Source organism: Lupinus angustifolius, chromosome LG11, assembly GCF_001865875.1.
Source record: "Lupinus angustifolius cultivar Tanjil chromosome LG11, LupAngTanjil_v1.0, whole genome shotgun sequence".
Classification (NCBI taxonomy): Eukaryota; Viridiplantae; Streptophyta; class Magnoliopsida; order Fabales; family Fabaceae; genus Lupinus; species Lupinus angustifolius.
The window spans coordinates 18,931,656-18,951,228 of record NC_032019.1 but is presented as its reverse complement, the minus strand read 5'-3'; the positions used below and the strand labels follow the sequence as shown (position 1 = coordinate 18,951,228).

At 31.6% G+C, this 19,573-nt stretch overlaps 2 protein-coding genes across 9 annotated transcripts; one reads left to right on the top strand and one right to left on the bottom strand.

The window, feature by feature from the left end:
* On the top strand, positions 1–583 carry LOC109360134 (uncharacterized mitochondrial protein AtMg00810-like; the record flags this gene model as incomplete). The annotated part of the gene is given in 1 exon segment (XM_019604865.1): positions 1–583. A coding segment is annotated over 1 exon segment (471 nt). The 3' UTR covers positions 517–583.
* LOC109360599 (nuclear pore complex protein NUP1-like) lies at positions 2,395–10,326 on the bottom strand. Of its 8 annotated transcripts, none has more exons than XM_019605608.1 (10): positions 9,984–10,325; positions 9,211–9,268; positions 8,082–8,218; positions 7,287–7,485; positions 6,856–7,161; positions 6,690–6,776; positions 5,858–6,595; positions 5,403–5,575; positions 4,959–5,285; positions 2,395–4,505 (listed from the first exon to the last, which is right to left on the bottom strand). In XM_019605608.1, exons 1-10 carry the CDS (start codon positions 10,253–10,255, stop codon positions 2,810–2,812), a joined length of 3,993 nt encoding a protein of 1,330 aa, XP_019461153.1. In that variant the 5' UTR covers positions 10,256–10,325; the 3' UTR covers positions 2,395–2,809. The 8 variants fall into 8 exon arrangements, with proteins under 8 accessions (XP_019461153.1, XP_019461154.1, XP_019461152.1 ...); XM_019605609.1 differs by having other exon boundaries at positions 4,959–5,575; positions 5,858–6,042; positions 6,196–6,595; XM_019605607.1 differs by having other exon boundaries at positions 4,959–5,575; positions 5,858–6,346; positions 6,392–6,595.

Genomic DNA, 19,573 nt, shown 5'->3' with positions numbered 1-19,573 from the left:
GAGTTCAGCATAAAGGATCTAGGGGAACTAAAATTCTTCCTTGGTATGGAGGTTGCAAGATCCAAAAGAGGGATTGTTTTGTATCAAAGAAAATACACACTAGACCTTTTAGAAGAAACTGGTTTCCTTGGTGCTAAACCAGCTTCTACTCCCATGGAATACAACAACTTACACTCTCAGTCTGGCACTCCTCTAACAGATGACTCCTCCTACAGAAGATTGATAGGGAAGCTTCTGTACTTGACAAACACTCGACCTGATATATCTTATGATGTAGGAGCTTTGAGCCAGTTTTTATGTTCTCCTTCAGATCTTCACTATAAAGCTGCAACAAGAATTCTTCGATATCTCAAAAATTCCCCTGGTAAAGGAATCTTCTTTCCAGCAGAGAACACAACAACAATACAAGGTTATTCAGATTCAGATTGGGCTAAGTGTATTGACACTAGGAAGTCAATCACTGGTTGGTGTTTCTTCTTAGGTAATGCATTGATTTCATGGAAAAGCAAGAAATAGAATACTGTTTCTAGATCTTCTTCAGAAGCTGAATACAGAGCCCTGCTATGGCTTTTTGTGAAGCTCAATGGCTGCTTTTCTTGTACAGAGACCTTGGCATACATCACAAGAAACATAAACCAGTGAGCATCTTCTGTGACAATAACTCTGCCCTTCATATAGCTGCCAATCCCGTTTTTCATGAGCGTACAAAGCACATAGATATCGATTGTCATGTTGTCCGTGAAAGAATTATCAATGGCACTGTTCATCTTCTTCCTATTCACACCTCCTTACAACTTGCTGACATTTTCACAAAATCCTTGTCTCCTTCTCCATTTCATTCGATTGTTTCCAAACTTGGCATCCTTGACATTCATATGCCTAGTTTGAGGGGGCCTGTTGAAGATGATAATCATCTCACCAACCAGATTTGCCATTAAAACTGAATTTTGCAGTGTTATCAACAGCTTTCCTTATTTAGCAGTTTTTTGAAATTCTGTTAATTCTGTTTTTAGGTTAGTTTCCTTTTTTGGCAAGTTTCAGTTTTGTTAGTTGTATATATATAGTTTGGTCTTCTATTCTGTTTTCAATTTCAATTTTTGAGATCATTATTAACAATTCTCATTCAATTTCATCTTTTACTTCTTTGTTCTTGATTCTCAACTTCTCTTATTTTCATTCCATCTTCTTCTTCTTCATTCACCATGAGAGAGCCATTTTCACACTGCATAATATATTTTCTAACTTTTTATGGGGTTTTCCAAAGTGCAGTTTTACCTGATAAATGAGAAACTAATCTCTTTTGGAATCTTATGGTATCCCTCCCAACAATATTTTTAACGTATAAGCGAATTTAGTGAATGAATTCAATATCTCATGCTTAGTTGAACTGAAGGCCCTTATAAGAGATTTTTCGTTAATTATGAAGTTCACCCAAATATAATGGTATTTTCAACTTAATATTATAGTGTAGCCCTATTCCAATAGGGGCCACCTAATCTCAATATAATAAATAAAGCACTAAAACAATATAACACGATTCCCTAATAGCACATATACTGAATTCATAAAGGGATTATATATCACACCCTGCATTATGGATTATAGTATAGTAAGTTAGGCTATACTTCCGTTATTATTATTTTGAAAAATAAGAAAAAGAATATGAGCCTATTTGATATACGAAAAAAATTCCTCTAGTTTTCAGTTTTTACAAAAACAAGTTGGATTAGTTTCTTTCCTCACAATGCAGAGTTGTTATGCAGTGATTAGCACTAAGAATATTTTGCATTTCTAATAATCTCGTTTGGAAATGTAAAATGTACATGTTAGATTTTAAATTTGGAAATAAAATTCCCAAAAACAGGAATTCCCATGTATCCTTGTATTTGTGTTTGGAGTATACCTCCTCCATGTAACACTCTGTCTGAATAGTTGAAAAACAAATATTTAAATTTAAGATTTAATAATAAAATATTTTTCTAACAAATCAGAGAAAGTGATATATGTAATGACACATTTTATAGAACAAAATATGTGCTCCCAAAAGTGTATCACTTTTTATGTCAATTGTTATAATTGATTAAAAAATATATTTCTATTAAAATTTTAATAACTAGGTGTTTTTCTAACCAATCACAAGTAAGATGAAATGACACACTTTGTGGGACTGATTGATATCAATACTCTCATCCAGAGCATGTTGAATAGGAATGAAACTTAACCATGCAACATGCACCACATTCTTGGACATTACACTCATGGTAAAAAATAATCCCTTATACCCACCCAACATCACCTTAAAGCTGCTAAACATTTGGAACCCCAGCTCTAGATGAAATTATGACTAAACATTTATCTGTCTCCAAACAACTTAAACTCAATGGGAACATATGGAACAGAAGGCCAAACAGCAATAATCATTCTCCCATTGCTCACTGCAACTGTAAAGTTACAACCAGCTAATCCATAAATTCATACTTACTTTTGGTTATGATACAAGTAACAAAAATACAGAGATTTTTGCATTTATAACTAACCAAATCATAAACCCTATGATCTAAAACCATTACAATTACAGTACATCACTTTCCATCATACCATACAACTACAAAATTTGGAAAATAGCAGCCTTGCATTCTGTAAGAATGTACGGAAGGAGATAGGAAGCGGACAAAAGCTTGTATATTTTGATTAGCCTTCAGTAGCATCACTTGTCACCAGTAAAAAGCAATATCCGGCCCATCATCTTCGGAGCTTATTTATTTGTCACGACAATGATAGAAAGTAACCATTTCCATAAACAATAGTCCTACCTCTTACGCTGTCTACCTTTAACTTTCACAATTCTTCGACCAGACTTGTCACCACCACCTGTGCCTAATGAGAAACTCCCTCCTCCGGCACTAAATTCTACGCTGCCAGAAGCCTGAAATGGAGAAGGGTTCGGTGGAGTAGTATTCTGTTGACTGGCAAACTGGAAAGGACTGGCTCCTGATGGAGTTGATGCTCCAAATACAAAATTTGATTGAACCGGGGCGGGTTGCTGACCAAATACAGGAGTCGCTGGTGGAGTTGCTTGCTGACCAAATACAGGAGTCGCTGGTGGAGTGGCTTGCTGACCAAATATAGGAGTCGCTGGTGGAGTGGCTTGCTGACCAAATACAGGAGTCGCTGGTGGAGTAGCTTGCTGACCAAATACAGGAGTCGCTGGTGGAGTTGCTTGCTGACCAAATACAGGAGTCGCTGGTGGAGTAGCTTGCTGACCAAATACAGGAGTCGCTGGTGGAGTTGCTTGCTGACCAAATACAGGAGTCGCTGGTGGAGTGGCTTGAACTGTGTCTTCAGCCATACTATCCTCCATAGTCATCTGATCATTATTAACAGGAGCTGAACCAAATGTAAAGCCAGAATTAGGATTTCCAAAAGTAGGCTGTGTGGAGGTGGTGGCTGCTGCTGAAGTGAATGAGAATTGAGGAGTTGACGAAAACATTGTGGGTGAACTAGTAGAAGCAACAGGAGCAGTAGATGTTTGATTAAATGCGGATCCAAATGGAGATGATTTGTTGGGCTGCCAACTAGAAGACCCAAACAAAGAAGAACTTGAAACATTGTTGGAGCTTACAGAGTTGACTGCAGAAGAGGAAGCAGGGGTACCAAGTCCAAAAGTTGTACCAGAATTGAAAATGTTTGTGGCAGAACTTGAAGAAGGAAATGATGAACTCCCAAAAGAAAAACCTGCATTTGTGGCAGGAGTTGAAGGAAACAATGAATTACCAGATGAAAAGGCTGTATTCCCAGTGAACCCAAACGATGAAGATGATGCAGATGAGCCAAGTGGAACCGACTGGGTCTGGGTAGAAGTTGCAAACCCACTGGTAGCAGGAGATGCCTGGGCATTAAACATTGATCCGCTGCTAGAACCAATTACATAACCCTGGGACTGGCTATTTACAGTTGTCATTGCTGAGGAACTGAAACCAAAAAGGCCACTCCCTGTGTTTCCAACAGTAGAAGATGAGCTACCAAAAACAGTGCTGCTTAGATTACCATTTCCTACAACTTCCCTATTCTTGGTTTCCAGTGGTTCTGAGCCAGAAGATGATACAGGTAAACCTGTTGATGGGACAGGAGAGGAACCAAATTTGAAAATGGGAGTCGTTGAAGATGAAGATGCCACCAAGGGATTGGAGAAACTGCTACTGCTCGATGAAATTATGGAAGGAGTGCTACTGGCACTAATGCTGCTGCTGCTTGCTGCAAGAGGTGAGCTGCTGAATACATTCTGACTGGTAAAGGGTGAGGAGAGTGAAGGGCTTGCAGCAAGAGACCCACTACTTTGGCCAAAAGTAAATACACTTGTTGGTGATGTGAACAATAATGTTGTTACTGCAGATGAAACGGGAATTTCTGATGACCTAACAGAATCTGTATTCGTCTTAGCATCAACATTACCAGATTCACGAACTTTTGGCATAGAATCAGTTGCAGCAGAAACAGTGGCAGAACTGCAGATGAAGGGAGCATTTAGTACATGAATCCTTGTAACATTTAACCATACATAATATAAGGTTCAAAAAATATAGGTTCAATTCAATTTTCTAGTGCAGTTATACATACTGTAAATATCGCAGAAATCAGACAATCGAATTGCAAAAGGTAAGATGAAAATGCATGTTTTAACTATCGATTTAAAAATAACAGAACACTGCCCGAAGTTCGAGAAAGCAATAAAACAGAACAGAAGTTTTGATGAATATATGACTCATAAAGAGACAGCAGGTACAAACCATGTAAAAAGTGTAAGTAGCAAAACATATGGAATGGTGGAAGTTAATGATAAAAGGAAAGATGCTCCTGACGAGATTACTTGTTCAGAGGTAACAAAATCACTGATCATATATTATACTTCAAGAAAAACTAAATCACTCCAGTAAATTGGCTTGAACATATATACTAACCTGATTGGGCTCCCCAGCTTTGAGTCAGAAGAAACACTAATATTCGGCAAAGTAGATTCACCACCTACTGGTAATGAAGTAAATAGCATTTGTGGGACCTTGCCAGCATTTCCATTGCTACCAAAGTTCACTAACGGAACATCAGCATCAAGCTCCTTTGTTGAAACAACCTTTTCCAAACCAAATATTGTCCCGGGATTGGTTAAGTCTTTTGATGGAGCCATTTTATTCCCAAAATTAAAGACTGGAGAAATAGTACTTGATCCATTTGGTGAACCGGGTTTGTGGGAACCAAAACTTGTTTTTGTAGCTGCTGTAGCTGGTTTAAAAGTTGGATCAGAGATAGATGATGTCATAGAGGTTGATACATCCACCTTCGCACCTACCCTAGACCAATTAACACTATCATCAGCCCCAGCATGAACTTCCTTACTTATTGTAGAACTTTTGGATGACATTACTACGGATAATGATCGGGTATGCTCCTGTGCAACGGATTCAGTACCGAAGGTATCCTTCACTGCCATTGCAGTGGGACTTGTCATCTTGTTATCAACAGGAAGAACAGAGGACATATCCCCATTAGAATAAGCATCATCATCCATGTCCAGACAATCCTTTTAGTAACACAGGCAAATAAAAGAGTGAATAATCATATGACCTGATGTTGAACAGATATCTTTCATTTGAAAACTCAAATCACAATTTATTCTTTTTAGAATGGAATGAAATCAAAACAAATATAAGTAAAACAAATAAAAAAATAGATCTAAGAAACTAAAAATATCATGTCAATTGCTTTAACTCATTGCTATTTGGGAGTAAATGAAAGGATAAATCACCAAGCTTATAACTAACTACGGGAAGAGTGAATTAAATAATTATACAACGTCTCTTACCTCCTGTGCACTCATATGAAATGCTCTCTTCTTTTGTGGAGGATGTGAAGCAGATTTTATTACGAAAGAATCCACAGACTTTGCAGCAGAAATGATTTGATTCCTTGGATTTGTGGAATCTGCATCAGTTACAGCTGGAACAAGTCCATCAGAAGGAGCAACAAGCTTCAATTGACCATTTTCAACCTTGTCTATCTGTGAAGTTAACTTTTGAGCACTATCAAACAACCTTCCAGGTGCAATATTGAATCTATTATCTTTTACAGTATCCAGCGATTTTGATGAATCTACTGCTTCCATGCTTCGAAGAGTCTGTCCATGTAACATGGAAGGTGACAACTTCATTGGTGATTTATCATTCACATTTGGTAACCTTGATTCAGATGACTTTTCTTTAGGGGAAACCATCTTATCAAGTTGCTGCAATATTTTCGAAGCCATCTCACTGGATTTTGAGGGTAAAGGGCCACTCTTACTAGGTCTAGTGTCTTCTACATTTTCCTCTGGCAAATCCATATGGCTATGCTTAACTTCATCCCACATAATAGGCTTCCGCATGGAAGATGAGGGTTGCTGAGCAGCACCAACACCGAGTCCACTCCTAGCAATAGACAGAGAACTACCAGAAGGAGGTAAGCCCAAGCCTTTAGAATATAGATTAGCCTTGTGACGGATTCGACGTATAGGACCAACAGATCCTACATCATTATCCAATGCTGAACTTCTACGCTTTACTGACTGCAAAAGATGAGAAGAAAAACACAACATAAAATCTAGTGACATGCCTAAAATCAACACTCAAAGACATGACTATAATCCCGAACAGATATACCCCTTGTTTAGATCCATAAAGCATGTCCTGATCCATCGTAGAGTGAGTTGAAGATGACGGCTCACCTTCAACAGCATGCCCAATCCGCTATAAAGTTAGACAAAACAGATTAAAAATTTGACCCTAGAAACATCATGATCCAAATTGTCATTCAGAAAAGGCAAACCTTGAAGGTAGAGGTTGGATAAATTCTGGCATAAGGTGTTCGAGCCATACTGTATATTGCAGATCTTCCACGAGTTCTTGCGGTTGCATAACCATTTTCATGAACCCCAATATGTTTAACAGTACTTGGCACAATTGACATGATAGGGGAGCTAAGACGCAGGTTATCATTACTTTTTAGAAAAGCTGGATCCTCCCTTGCTGCAGGACTTCGCACACCAAATATTGATGAGGATACCTTGGAAGGCCTGCTCCCCATGTAAGCTTTTGCAAGCTCTGCAGGTGAAGCAACATCCTCAATAGGAACCTATCCACATTACATTACATATAAATACAAGTGAGAATATACTCCATAGTAAAAGCAGAAATTACCCATACACAAAATACAAACAAACATCTATGACAGAAAAGTATAAAAGAAAATTCTCATACACTTGAAGTAACATATGGGGTTAGAGGAAGACGGTCTTCAATCCTATTTTCTACTATGGGTGTTTTGGGATCTTCATCCTTTCGTTCGGAAAACAACATTGGTTTGGAAGGAACCACTTCTGTGCGCTTCTCTTCTTCCCTAATAGGTGTATCCACAGTTCTTGAGCGCATAAGTGCTGTCAAATGATCAATCTCAGATCTGTGGAATAATAACAGATATCACATACAGAAACAACAAATTATCCCAGGAGGTACATATATTAACACATGAAGTACAAATTACACAAACAAACTATAAATAGATTACCAAATTGAAATCAGGCATCAGCTACTAAAACCGTGAAAGAAGTAAAATCAAATGCATCTTAACACACTCCAAAACAACAACCAAACCTTTATCCCACTAGGTGGAGTCGACAACATGGATTGAATGACGCTATAATGCTCTATCATAAATCATGTTCCTTGACAAAGCATTGAGTTCTAAGTCTTTCTCTACTACTATAGTTTCTGGTGTTATATCATAAAGAACTTCAGAAACTATAGTTAATAACATGGAGTAAAAATAACGATAAAGAACTCAAATATGAAGAGAAAATTTAAAATCAAGACAATAAGACTTCTTAATCCACCGACGGAGCCTATATTCTACTATATGGCGTCGTTACATTATTTAAAGTTGAAATTATATTTAAGGCTTTTCTGAAAATATGATCATCTGAATGCTCAGAGTAAAACATTCAACAACTAAATACCAAAAGCAACAATTCCTCAATCACATAATACAGAACATGCCTGGTAAAAGTCTTCTGTCTTAGTAACTTCTCAAGTTCAGTTAATCCACCTCCATCAGAACAATTAATTTGAGCATCACTTTCACCATTACCAAAAGTTACTTGTTTCTTGCCAGAGGAATTGATTGAAACCTGTTTCTAATACAACAAATGAAAAATCAAAATGACAACAATAAAACAATCATCAAAGGATAACAATGCAGCTCCAGTGCCAGCAATAAAAATGAAAAATGAATACATCCACTGCAAGCAGCACCATCAATAAAATGGACTGTTTACATCCACAATGCAGGTCACTTCAGAATATAATTCACAATCTCGCCCAAATCCACATAAAGTAAAAACAATGAATCAAGCACAATACTAGCAACAAATCTGACCCAAAATAACCCAAGTTCAATGACCAAATCAAAGTAGCAGAAATGAACTAAAACTATTAGAGTATGTAACAATACATAACTTGAGCATTGTTGACAATGGCATCATCTTGCAGTTAGTAACATTGTCAGGTTTCTACAGTGTTTTTCATTGCTGTATATGCCAGAACCTGATTATATTCCATTTAGTTAAGAAAGTTACACATTCTGAGTTCCATCTCTGTCTCTATTTATCTCTTCTCTCGCTACTTTCTCTTTGTAAGTTCCTTTGCTTTCTATTGTTTTATCACTGATTCTCTGTAACCTTGAATCCTAAAATGAACTTATAATTATTAAAAGCCATACATCTAGTTAAATGTTATAGATACTAATATCATGCCACACACATTTAATGTCACAGGTTTTTTGAAGAAGTAACATAATTGTTTTGACGCTTTAAATACCTACTCATTAATAAGTTTTTGTAATTATTTTTTTAGAGAATAAGAAGAGAAGATATAAAACTTCACTTTAACTAAGCCCGTACAATGTGAACACCCTAAGAGATGCATGTTGATATTCTGACCCTTAAATTCTCTCCAAAAAAATTAAACATATAGCAAGCTGTGAATATGAAAAAATAACTAGAGGCCAAAACATCAAACTGACTTCTTTAATGCATATCCGTATATTTAATAAATATATTACAGCCCAATTATGAAACCCGAAGAGATGCAAATGGTGTTATAACACACAGGAATCATGAATACTTACAAATGCAGATTCTTCCAGATGATTGTTTCTCACTTCCTGTTCTGTTTCTGTGCCCAAAAAAGTATATCCATAATAAACTGAAGGTTAATAAAAAAATCATGAATCATGTGATTTACTATCATATTGTAAAAAAAATGTCCAACAACAAGGACCAACCCACATAACCCGATTCATTGATTACATATTCAATAATCAAGCTCATATTAATAATGCATTTTAGACCGACTAAGGAAGAGTTGTGGTGGAAAGCAACCTCAACCACCTTCCTAGAAACTCAAATCTCATAAAAACAGCACTTGTAAAGAGACCACATAATATATTAATAGCTCCGTTTTCATAAAAAGCTTCCTATTTAAACTTCCTTAAAAATTACAAAGCTTCCTATTTAAACTTCCTTGAAAATTACATAAGCACATTTCGCAAAACCCTAATGATGATAATGATACACGACGCTAGTAATGATCTAACTCACGCCTCAACTACTTTCAATCAATAACATCAAGTCACCAACCCAATTCATGAACCAATTCCCTAATAACATAGTAAACAAGTCACCAACCCATTAGCGCGACGCCGGTAACCAAATTTTGCATTAACCAATTCCCTAATAACATAATAAACAAATCAATACAACCCAATTCATGAAATCCTAACCTAACTAGCATGGTAAAAAACAGAAAACAAAAACCACCCAATTCGCAAAAAAAACAAATTAAAAAACATGACACTTTTAAAATTGTAAACAATATAGATAAGAAAATAAACACATACCTGAAGGAGATTGAGATTGAGATTGAGGAGGAAGGCGCTTACGGAAAAGAGAAGAGAAAATTGAACGAGCGCTATAAGTGATTAACTTATGAGCGGGATTAACAACCTTTGAAAACCAACCATTGTTGTTAATGTTGTTGTCTCCGTTAGGGATTGTGAGTGATGTTGAAGGACGATCATAGGGTGTTGTTTGGGTCCTACGGAAAGGGCGTTTTCGGAATTTGCCACCGGTTCCTAAACCTTCGTATGGGTTCTCTCTCTCTCCGGGTGCCATTGCTGCGAGGAAGAGAAGAGAAGAGAAAGAAACTGCAGATTGCAAATTAGGGTTTTAATATCGCCGTATAATAAATAAAATAAATAGAATATCTGATGTAAAAATGATACGTGTTTATTTTTTATTTTTTTGCTTTTTAGCCATAGAAATTTGCATTTGGAGTGAGAGATAAAAACGTCAAAACATTAATACCAGTTGATTGAGAAAGAAAAAAAATAAAAAAAAAATACACTTACCTGTTTTTAGGGTGTAAAAGTTCAGTTCAGTTTGGTTTTTGATGTAATTTAGTGACCAAATTGAACACAAAAATATTGTTTGATTCTACTTGATTAACCACAAATTTTATTTAGGAACTGAATCAAACTGTTCATTAAGGGTTCGGTTCAGTTCCGCAGTTTTTCAACTTATTTAAAAAAATATTTTAAGAAATAAGTGACCAAAATTTGCAAAGTATAGAATAAATGAATATTAAACACATCAATAATAAATTATTCAATATTAATTCAATATTTTTTTAGTGAAACAATAATAATTCAACAACTCAACGCACTATAAACTTGAAATTTTTGTCCATAAAATCTTCAATAATGTCCAACAACATTTAAGAATGACAAATTTGGTACTAATTCTTTAGTCAAACACAATAACACTTACTAGTCCATATCATAAATAATATTTTTAAGTTCTTTCTTTATTTTCTTTTAGTTGTTTATTTAATTAATTTCATACCTTGATAGTGACACAATGTTTACTAGTTTTTTAGTTTTCTTTCTATTTTCTCAATGAATAGTAGAGATAATATATATTTGGATTTGTTTATTAATTTTTTTCTTTCTATTTTCCTCTTATTTATAGTCTATATTTATTAATAATTCTAAGTTCTTAATCTTATTTTATCTCATAACTTTAAATCCTAAACATCCAACTCTAAAAAATATTATTTTTTTAATATGTGATTCGGTTCTGTTCCAACGGTTACAAAATTTCCAAAATTGTGAACCGAACTGAATTTGAATGGTTCCAAATAAAAAAACTGAACCTAACCGCAGAACCGAACCACATTTTGTGATTCAGTTCGGTTCCATCGGTTTCGCGGTTTAAACCGGAACCGCTTACACCTTTACCTGCTTTTAACCATTATTTTTCATTGAAGGTGTTTGAATCATTTATGGACAAAAAATGTATGCAGTTAAAGTTTATGAGTTTTTTTATATTGGTAATATATCATATATTATTCATTTTTTTTTAAAGGGGTGTACTTACTTCAAGAGTAAGTGATTTAAGCTTATTTCATATATACCCATTAATTCTAGGGAAATCTAATGGTTTGAGTTAGTGAATAGATTAAATTATTAGATTTCTCTACAATTGATAGCTAGGATGAAGAGTCAGTTTGAGTAAGTGGATCCACACTCTTCATTTTTAAAGAAAAACTTGGTTGGAGACAAACTCAACACATCACATTTGGAGATACTCAATCATAGTAATAGATAGTAGAAATTGTGGGTTCTAATCCACTAACTCATGTTTTTTCCCTCCTTCATTCTCTTCCTGATCTCATGTTTAATGATTTGGATGAGTGAATTTCACAATTTCTATGATTTGTCAAATTATGATTGTGTGTCTCTAAATGTGATATGTTGAGGTTGTATTCAACCTAGTTTTTCTTTTATTTTCAATCATTATTTATTATAAAAAAAGTAATTCAAATGAATAGTGAATTATATTAGAGAAATTTGAATCTAAGATTGTTGGCTAACTACAATTATAATGAATTGATTTTTGTGCTTGGTAGTACATACGTATTTTTTTCCAAAATAAAATTATGTTTGTATTTTTATTAATTATGCACACAATTTAACATGAAAAATAATTTTTTTTCTTCAATAGCCACGTGTATCCTACACTGAAACAAGTTTATTAGGATACAAATTGTTGATTTAACTTTTCTAGATGAGGTTTTCTTCATGCATAAGATTTCAACTCAGGTCTTGTTTAAGGAAAATCGTGTATGTACTATTTTGAATCAATCATTTTTAATAGATCAAAATAAGTTTAGTATTTGACTATTGAGATTTTAATTAATAAACTTGAAATTGTCATGGAATTGAAATTACAATTATAATATTATAATTTACTAATAAGTCATTAATCTAGTAGTGTAAGAGCATTCCCAATGATTATTCTTAACAAAATAAAAACATTCTTACTTTATTCTCTATTGTGAAATTCTTATTTTCTGAGTTTTGTTCTTAAATAATAACAATTCTTAGTAAATAAAAATAGTTATTCGTGAGGAAAGATGATCATTATATGTTGTGATGTAATTTATCTATTTTATGCATTTTATTTATTGCTTAATTTATTATATTGTAATTTCTATTATATTTTGAAATTATATTTAATGTATTTTAATTAATACAATATTTTGTTTTATTTATTTGTGTCCACTTATTTTATTTTTATAATTTACAACAACAAAATTATATTTTTAGTTATAGTTTATTTATAGTAAATAATAGTGATTTTTAATTTAATAATAATTAAATAAGTAATTGTTTTTAATAATTTATTATATACTTATATTATTGTAAAATATAAAAGTGTGAGTAGGTTGTGAGACGCAAATAAGAATAAGAATAATATTTGTCATTGTAGAGAAATATTAGATTTTGTTCTTATTTTATGGGAAGTTGTAATATTATAAAATAATGTGTGAGACACAAATAAGAATGTAAAATTTGTTTGGTGTTGGAGATGCTCTAAGGCCCCATTAGATCATTTTGATGAACAAAATGTCAATACTCAATAGTTTGATTCATATGAGCAACACTTGTTTGAATGAGCAGTCATACACCCACAAAGAATTAGTTCCTTACCCTTAGGGTTTGTTTTGGAGTTGAATTTTGGAGGGGAAGGAAGGGAAAGGGAAGGCTTAGCAGCCATGAAATACATTTTTGAGATGACTCACAAACATTCTCTTCCTCTTCCTTCCCTTTCAAAATTCAACTCTCGAACAAGCCCTTAGAGCATGGATACTCTTAATAGTATAAAAAAACCTATGTGTTTTATTAACTAAAAAATAATGGACAACACAAGACCAATCATACACGTGCCACCATTACCATCATTGCTTACACTTTAATCGTTGTTACTCTTGTTACGAACCAAAAGATATGCATACAAATCAATGTTGTGAAAGTGAATCAGATGTTGAAGCAGAAGAAGTTTTATATAAGGTTTGATTGGTTTAACTGTTAAAATTGTCTTGTCTAATTGGACAATCTATCTATTAACTATATATAATAAAAAAAATGTCTTTGTCATGTCATCATAGACACATGTTAACATCTCTTTGACTTTTCCCCCTCCAAAATAGCCATACATTCTCATAATAAACTCTCACACACTATATTCATCTTCTACTATCTTGATATAAATATATGTCACAATTGTCCAAAGAATAAATTATTTTCATCAAATTAACATTTTATCTCTCTATTCTTATTTCATTTCAAGATGCTTCTTAATTTCCTTCTCCATTCTTATTTCAATTTACTTCTTAATCTTCTATTCTTTTGAAACTCATAATCTACTTCTCGTATATTTTTTCATCTTTATTAAACATATATATTATCTTCCATTATTAAACGAGGAATAATTTTATACTCATTTTATTTTTTTATTACTTCATCATTCATGAATTAATCCATATAGTTTTGAATACTTCATCATTCATGAATTATTTTTTCATCTCTTATAGTTTTATTACTCATAATCTACTTCTCTTATATTTGTTCACTTGTAGATATAATTTTATTTCATTTTTCACCAATCAAAGAGATAAAAGTCTTAAAAGAAAAAAAAACTCATATAGTTTTAGATCTGATCCACACATACTAAAGTTTATCCACATCATGGTTTATCCACACATACTAAAGAAAAAACTCACAACTATCATCATGGTTTATCCACACATACTAAAGTTTTAGATCTGATCCAAAATGTATTTTTCAAATAGATAGGGGTTTCAGTGTTGAATCATTTTCATCATCGAGTATCATGGTAAGTCATTTTGTCATTTTTGTTTCTTCTATATTGTTTGCAAGTTTCAAATTGTTTAATTTTCATATTATGTCTATTCGATTTCGTCTAATGCAAACTTCAATACTCATATTTCATTATTAATTTTGTCTGATTTGTTTATTTCTAAAGATTAATAATTATGTTACAAATATATTTTTAAAGTTGTGTTATTCTTTTCAATTATTAATATGTCATTCTACTTGTCAATTAACTTAGAAGTTTAGATTTTTACTTTTCAAGGTGTGAAAGAACTTCTCCAAGTTATGATTGCTAGCTGCAACGCATCTTTCACTTCATGTGTTTGATTTTTGGTTTGATACTTTTTTGTTATATTTGATTTGTTTTTACTTTTAAATTTTCTTTTCTTTTTTAGGAAGGTTACGTGAATAATGAAGTGATGAACATTTTGTTTATTTGCAAAACTTAATAATGATGCTACAAACATATGATTGAAGTTGTATTCCTCTTTCTAGTTATCGATATGTCATTCAGTTTGACAATCAACTTAAAAGTTTAGATTTTTACTTTTGGGTGTTAAGGAATTTCTCCAAATTAGTATCTTTAATTATAATGCATCTTTGACTTGCTGATTTTGGTTCTCAGTTTGCTATTTTTTTTTTATTAAACTTAGTTTGTTTCTACTTCAATGTTATGTTTTAAAATATATGAAACACATTTAAATAAATCTTAAAACATTCTCGATTAATATCATGTAATTATTTTTTTAAATTTTAAAACATCAAATAGGATATGCAGTAATTGTGTATTTATTAGTACATCTTAAAATTTTTTCAATTGATATCATTTAATCTTTTTTTAAAACTTAAATAGTGGGAATTCATGATTACTATTAATAGAATGAACTATAATATTATAATTAATAAGAAAATATGTTGATATTCTACCTCACTTAAAAATAATAGACAATGAATTTATTTCAAAATAATCATTTCAATACTAATTATTCAAATAGATCTTAAAATTTTCTCAATTAATATTATTCAATTACTTTTAAAACTGAAATAGTAGAAATTCAATATTCTTAAAATATTCTCAATTAATATAATCTTATCATTTTTTAAATTTTAAATCACTTAATAGAATATGTAGTAATTACACATTTAAATAGTAGATCTTAAAACGCTCTTAGTTAATATCATTTTTTAATACTTAAATAGTAGGAATCTATTATTATTATTATTAATAGAAAGAATGACCTATGATACTATAATTAATAAGGAAATCTGTTGATATTCTATATCACTTAAAAAATAATAGATAAAGAATTTTTAATTCAGAATAATCATTTTTAATATTAATTATTTAAATAGATCTTAAAATGTTCTCAATTAATATTATTTAATTATTATTAAAACTTAAATAATAAGAATTCAATCTTATTAAAACATTCTCAATTAATATTTTCTAATCATTTTTAAAAAAATTTAAACGCTAAATAAGATATGTAGTAATTACGTATTTAAATAGTGGATCTTAAAACATTCTCAATTAATAGCATTTAATCATTTTAAAACTTAAATAATAGGAATCCAATTGTTATTATAATTAGAATTAGCTCTGATATTATAATTAATAAAGAAATTTGTTGATATTTATATCGCTTGAAAAATAATAGACAATAAATTTATTTAAAAATAACCATTTCTAATAATAATTATTTAAATAGATCTTTAAAATTTCTCAATTAATATTATTTAATTATATTTAAAATTTAAATAGTAGGAATTCGATCTTATTAAAATATTCTCAATTAATATAATCTTATCATTTCATAAATTTTAAAACGCTAAACAAAATATGTAGTAATTAAATATTTAAATAATAGATCTTAAAACATTCTCAATTAATATATTTTAATCATTTTTTAAAACTTAAATAATAGGAATTTATTTTTATTATTAATAGAATGAATTGTGATATTACAATTAATAAAGAAATCTGATGATATTCTACATCACTTGAAAATGATAGACAATGAATTTATTTCAAATAATCATTTTTAATACTAATTATTTAAATAGATTTTAAAACGTTATCATTTAATATTATTTAATTATTTTTAAAACTTAAATAGTAGGAATTCAATCCAATTACTAATAATGAGCTATTGAAAGAGTTTTCTGATGCTTTCTTTATTTTGATGTAGCAAGTTTCTGATTTATTTATTTAATGACACTTTGATTCTTTGCTTGTCATTTCGACTTTGTTGGAATAAATTCCAACGCTGGTTTAGTCGTTTCAAGAATGTTCCTCTAATCAAAAACTTAGTTTTATTCAATTATTAACAGCTTCATACCATCTCGACATTGTTGGAATAAATTCGAACGTCAGTTTAATGGTATGATTTAGCAAATTAATACAAGTGATAATGAGTGATATTTATTTTCCATTTTCCTTTATTAACCAAACTACTTCCTTATGGAAGGTTGATAAATAATAAATAAATAAAGCAATAAATAGTTAGTTGTAGAATTTAAATGACAGAAAATAAATGTTAGTTGCAGAAAATAAATGATAGAAAGTAAAAGTTAGTAGTTAGATCACTCATTGTAATTGCATATTTTTCCTTTTCACAAAGATACAATTTATGAATTAAATTGCACTTTGATTCAAGGTTTCTTTCTTTGTCAACAAATAAAATTTAGAAGTTAACACTTTACTATTTTACATTTGCATTTCTTTCAAGATTCAATTGTAGTATAGTATAAGGTTATGTCGAACCACAAGGAATTTCCTAATAGAAATGTATTCATACTTTGTATATTTTATCAAAAGTCAGAAAATATCATATAAAGTTGTTTTTTTATGTTTATGAACTAGGAAATATGAAAAAGTAAAGAACTAACTATTTATAAATTCAAGAGGGTAAAATTGACACAAATGATTTTGAAAACATTACAAGTTATGTGTTATACTTTCGGTTAATTTCACACACCATTTCTAAATCCTTCATCTAGTGTCCTAGAATGATAAGATGATTTTCAAACCTTACGTAATACACTAAACAATAGTTAAGTATCACTCGTCAGAGTAGGTTGTCACACCCTACTTCAGGCTCCATTAACTTTATTTAGCCTTGAACATAAGTTGTTTAAAATAGATGCAATAGATGCTTGATGTGGCAAGTGGACCAATGTGTAAGTTATACTTTTTAGTTCACTTGTCAACACTTTAAGAAGAAGCATTTTGGATCTTTAAATCAAGTTTTAGGTGATCAAGCTAAAACCATATTAAGAACTTCATATAAAATCAAAACTTAACCAAAAGTAATAACTTGAATGTATTGAAATCAAAACAAGATATAAATGAAGAAAATAAATAATCTTACACCATAATTCAAGTTAATATGTAGGAGCATGAGCCATCTATCCAAGGATGATATGATTTTGATTCCAAATGAGGTTACAAAATCATGTTTTTGCACCTCATTTGTCAACTCCATTCCCTTTGAATTTCTATGAACTAAAAGCCTAAAAACAACATAAGAACACTCTCAAATGAGAGAGAACCGAAAATGAGAAGAAAAATGGTATGTACAATGATTTTACAATGTCCTAAAGTGAGGAAATGAAGGTGCCTTTTATAGGCATTCTGGAGTGCCTAGCTCTCCTTCATGGTCGCTTAGCTCACTGGTGGGTCAACAACTTGTCCCATCTTGGGCAGCTAACTTGGACAGCCTATTTTGGGCTAGATTACATCCATGGTGACACCCCCTACTTAATTTTTTAAAACATATGTCATGCATGAGGTCCCGTGATTGGCCTTTAAGTAAAGAATAGGCAAGTTGCTTGATGAGTTGGCCAAGCTTTCTTCATGGCTAGGTTTTTGACCTGTCTGGCCGCCCAACTTGAGCTTGACCCATACCCAGCTGCTTGGTTCCTTCATGGTAAAGGAACCAAACTTTCTTCATGGATGGGTTTTCTCTGGGTCGCTTAGCTTAGGTAGATCCTATAACACCGTGTTTTTCCGAGCACGTTTACTTAAATAATTAGTTGTTAATGAATTAATTAAAGAAATTAATCAGTAATATTTTAGGATAAACCTCAGTTGAGTTTTAGTCTTGTATTATAATATACTTGCTTGCCCTATTTTTTCAAGATTTTTGGAGAATAAATGTTTCCGAGACGATTTCGGGTCCTTTTATCGAGTTTTCACTCTGTTTTTGAGTTTTGTAACTCGAAATCGAATTCCGATTTCTCAGATGGCTTCGAAATATTATTTCTAGTCAAAATAGAACCAAGTTTGTCTGTAAATCATCTCTCGGTATTTGTCACCTCGAAATTCAAGTTTCGACGTTTTAGACAAAAAACCTAAATCGATAGATCGTATATATTCGGAAAAAGTTACTAGGTAATACTCGGGCACGACTTCAATTGAGAAATCACGTCGCATCAATCAAGTCAGAGTATTAATCACATCATGGGTCAATGGCTTGTCAAACAAGCAAAGTCAAAGCTTCCATAATCCCCTAAATCACTCACCAAATCTCCTCACTCCACCACCATTAGACACATCACCTAAGCTAGCCTAAAGCTATATTACCTTTCATTAATTTTTAGATTTGAGAGAGGGCGAGGCTCTACTATAAATACTTCACCTCATCCTCTCATTTTTACAGTAATTCTCCTAAAGAAAATTAAGGTATTATTTCTCTTTTTCTCTTCTCCATTTTTCTCCACATATACCATGAGAAAATCATGATCTTTTAGTTTGTTATTCATGGAGTTGAGTTTATTTTTGTTTTCTTTAAATATTTTGTAAGTCATGACTAAAGGAGATGATAATGGAATCATATGAACCTTTGTGTAGTTTTTGATTTATGTAAAACTTCAAATTTCTTCCTCGTTCTTATATGGAAAAACTATATCTTTGGACAAGGTTAGATGAGTTTATTTGCTTTAGAAATATTGAAAATTATTGTTAGTATTTGAATGTGTTTGAAGGTGAGGATTTGAACATCAAAGGAACCTTTATTGTGTTTAAGAAAAGTTTATATTTATTCTTGAAAGTTCAAAATATTTATGAGTTTTTGTTGAAAAAAATTCATTTTTAAAAGGTATTATGTGTAAAAGGTTGTTTAGCATATGTTATTCTTTGATTTCCAAGTTAAAGTAATGATTTATGATAAAAGATGATTTATTAAAGTCTTGATTTCATAAACTTAAAGTGTTATGAAGTTTTGGATAGTAAAGTAGTAAAAGTGTTAACTTA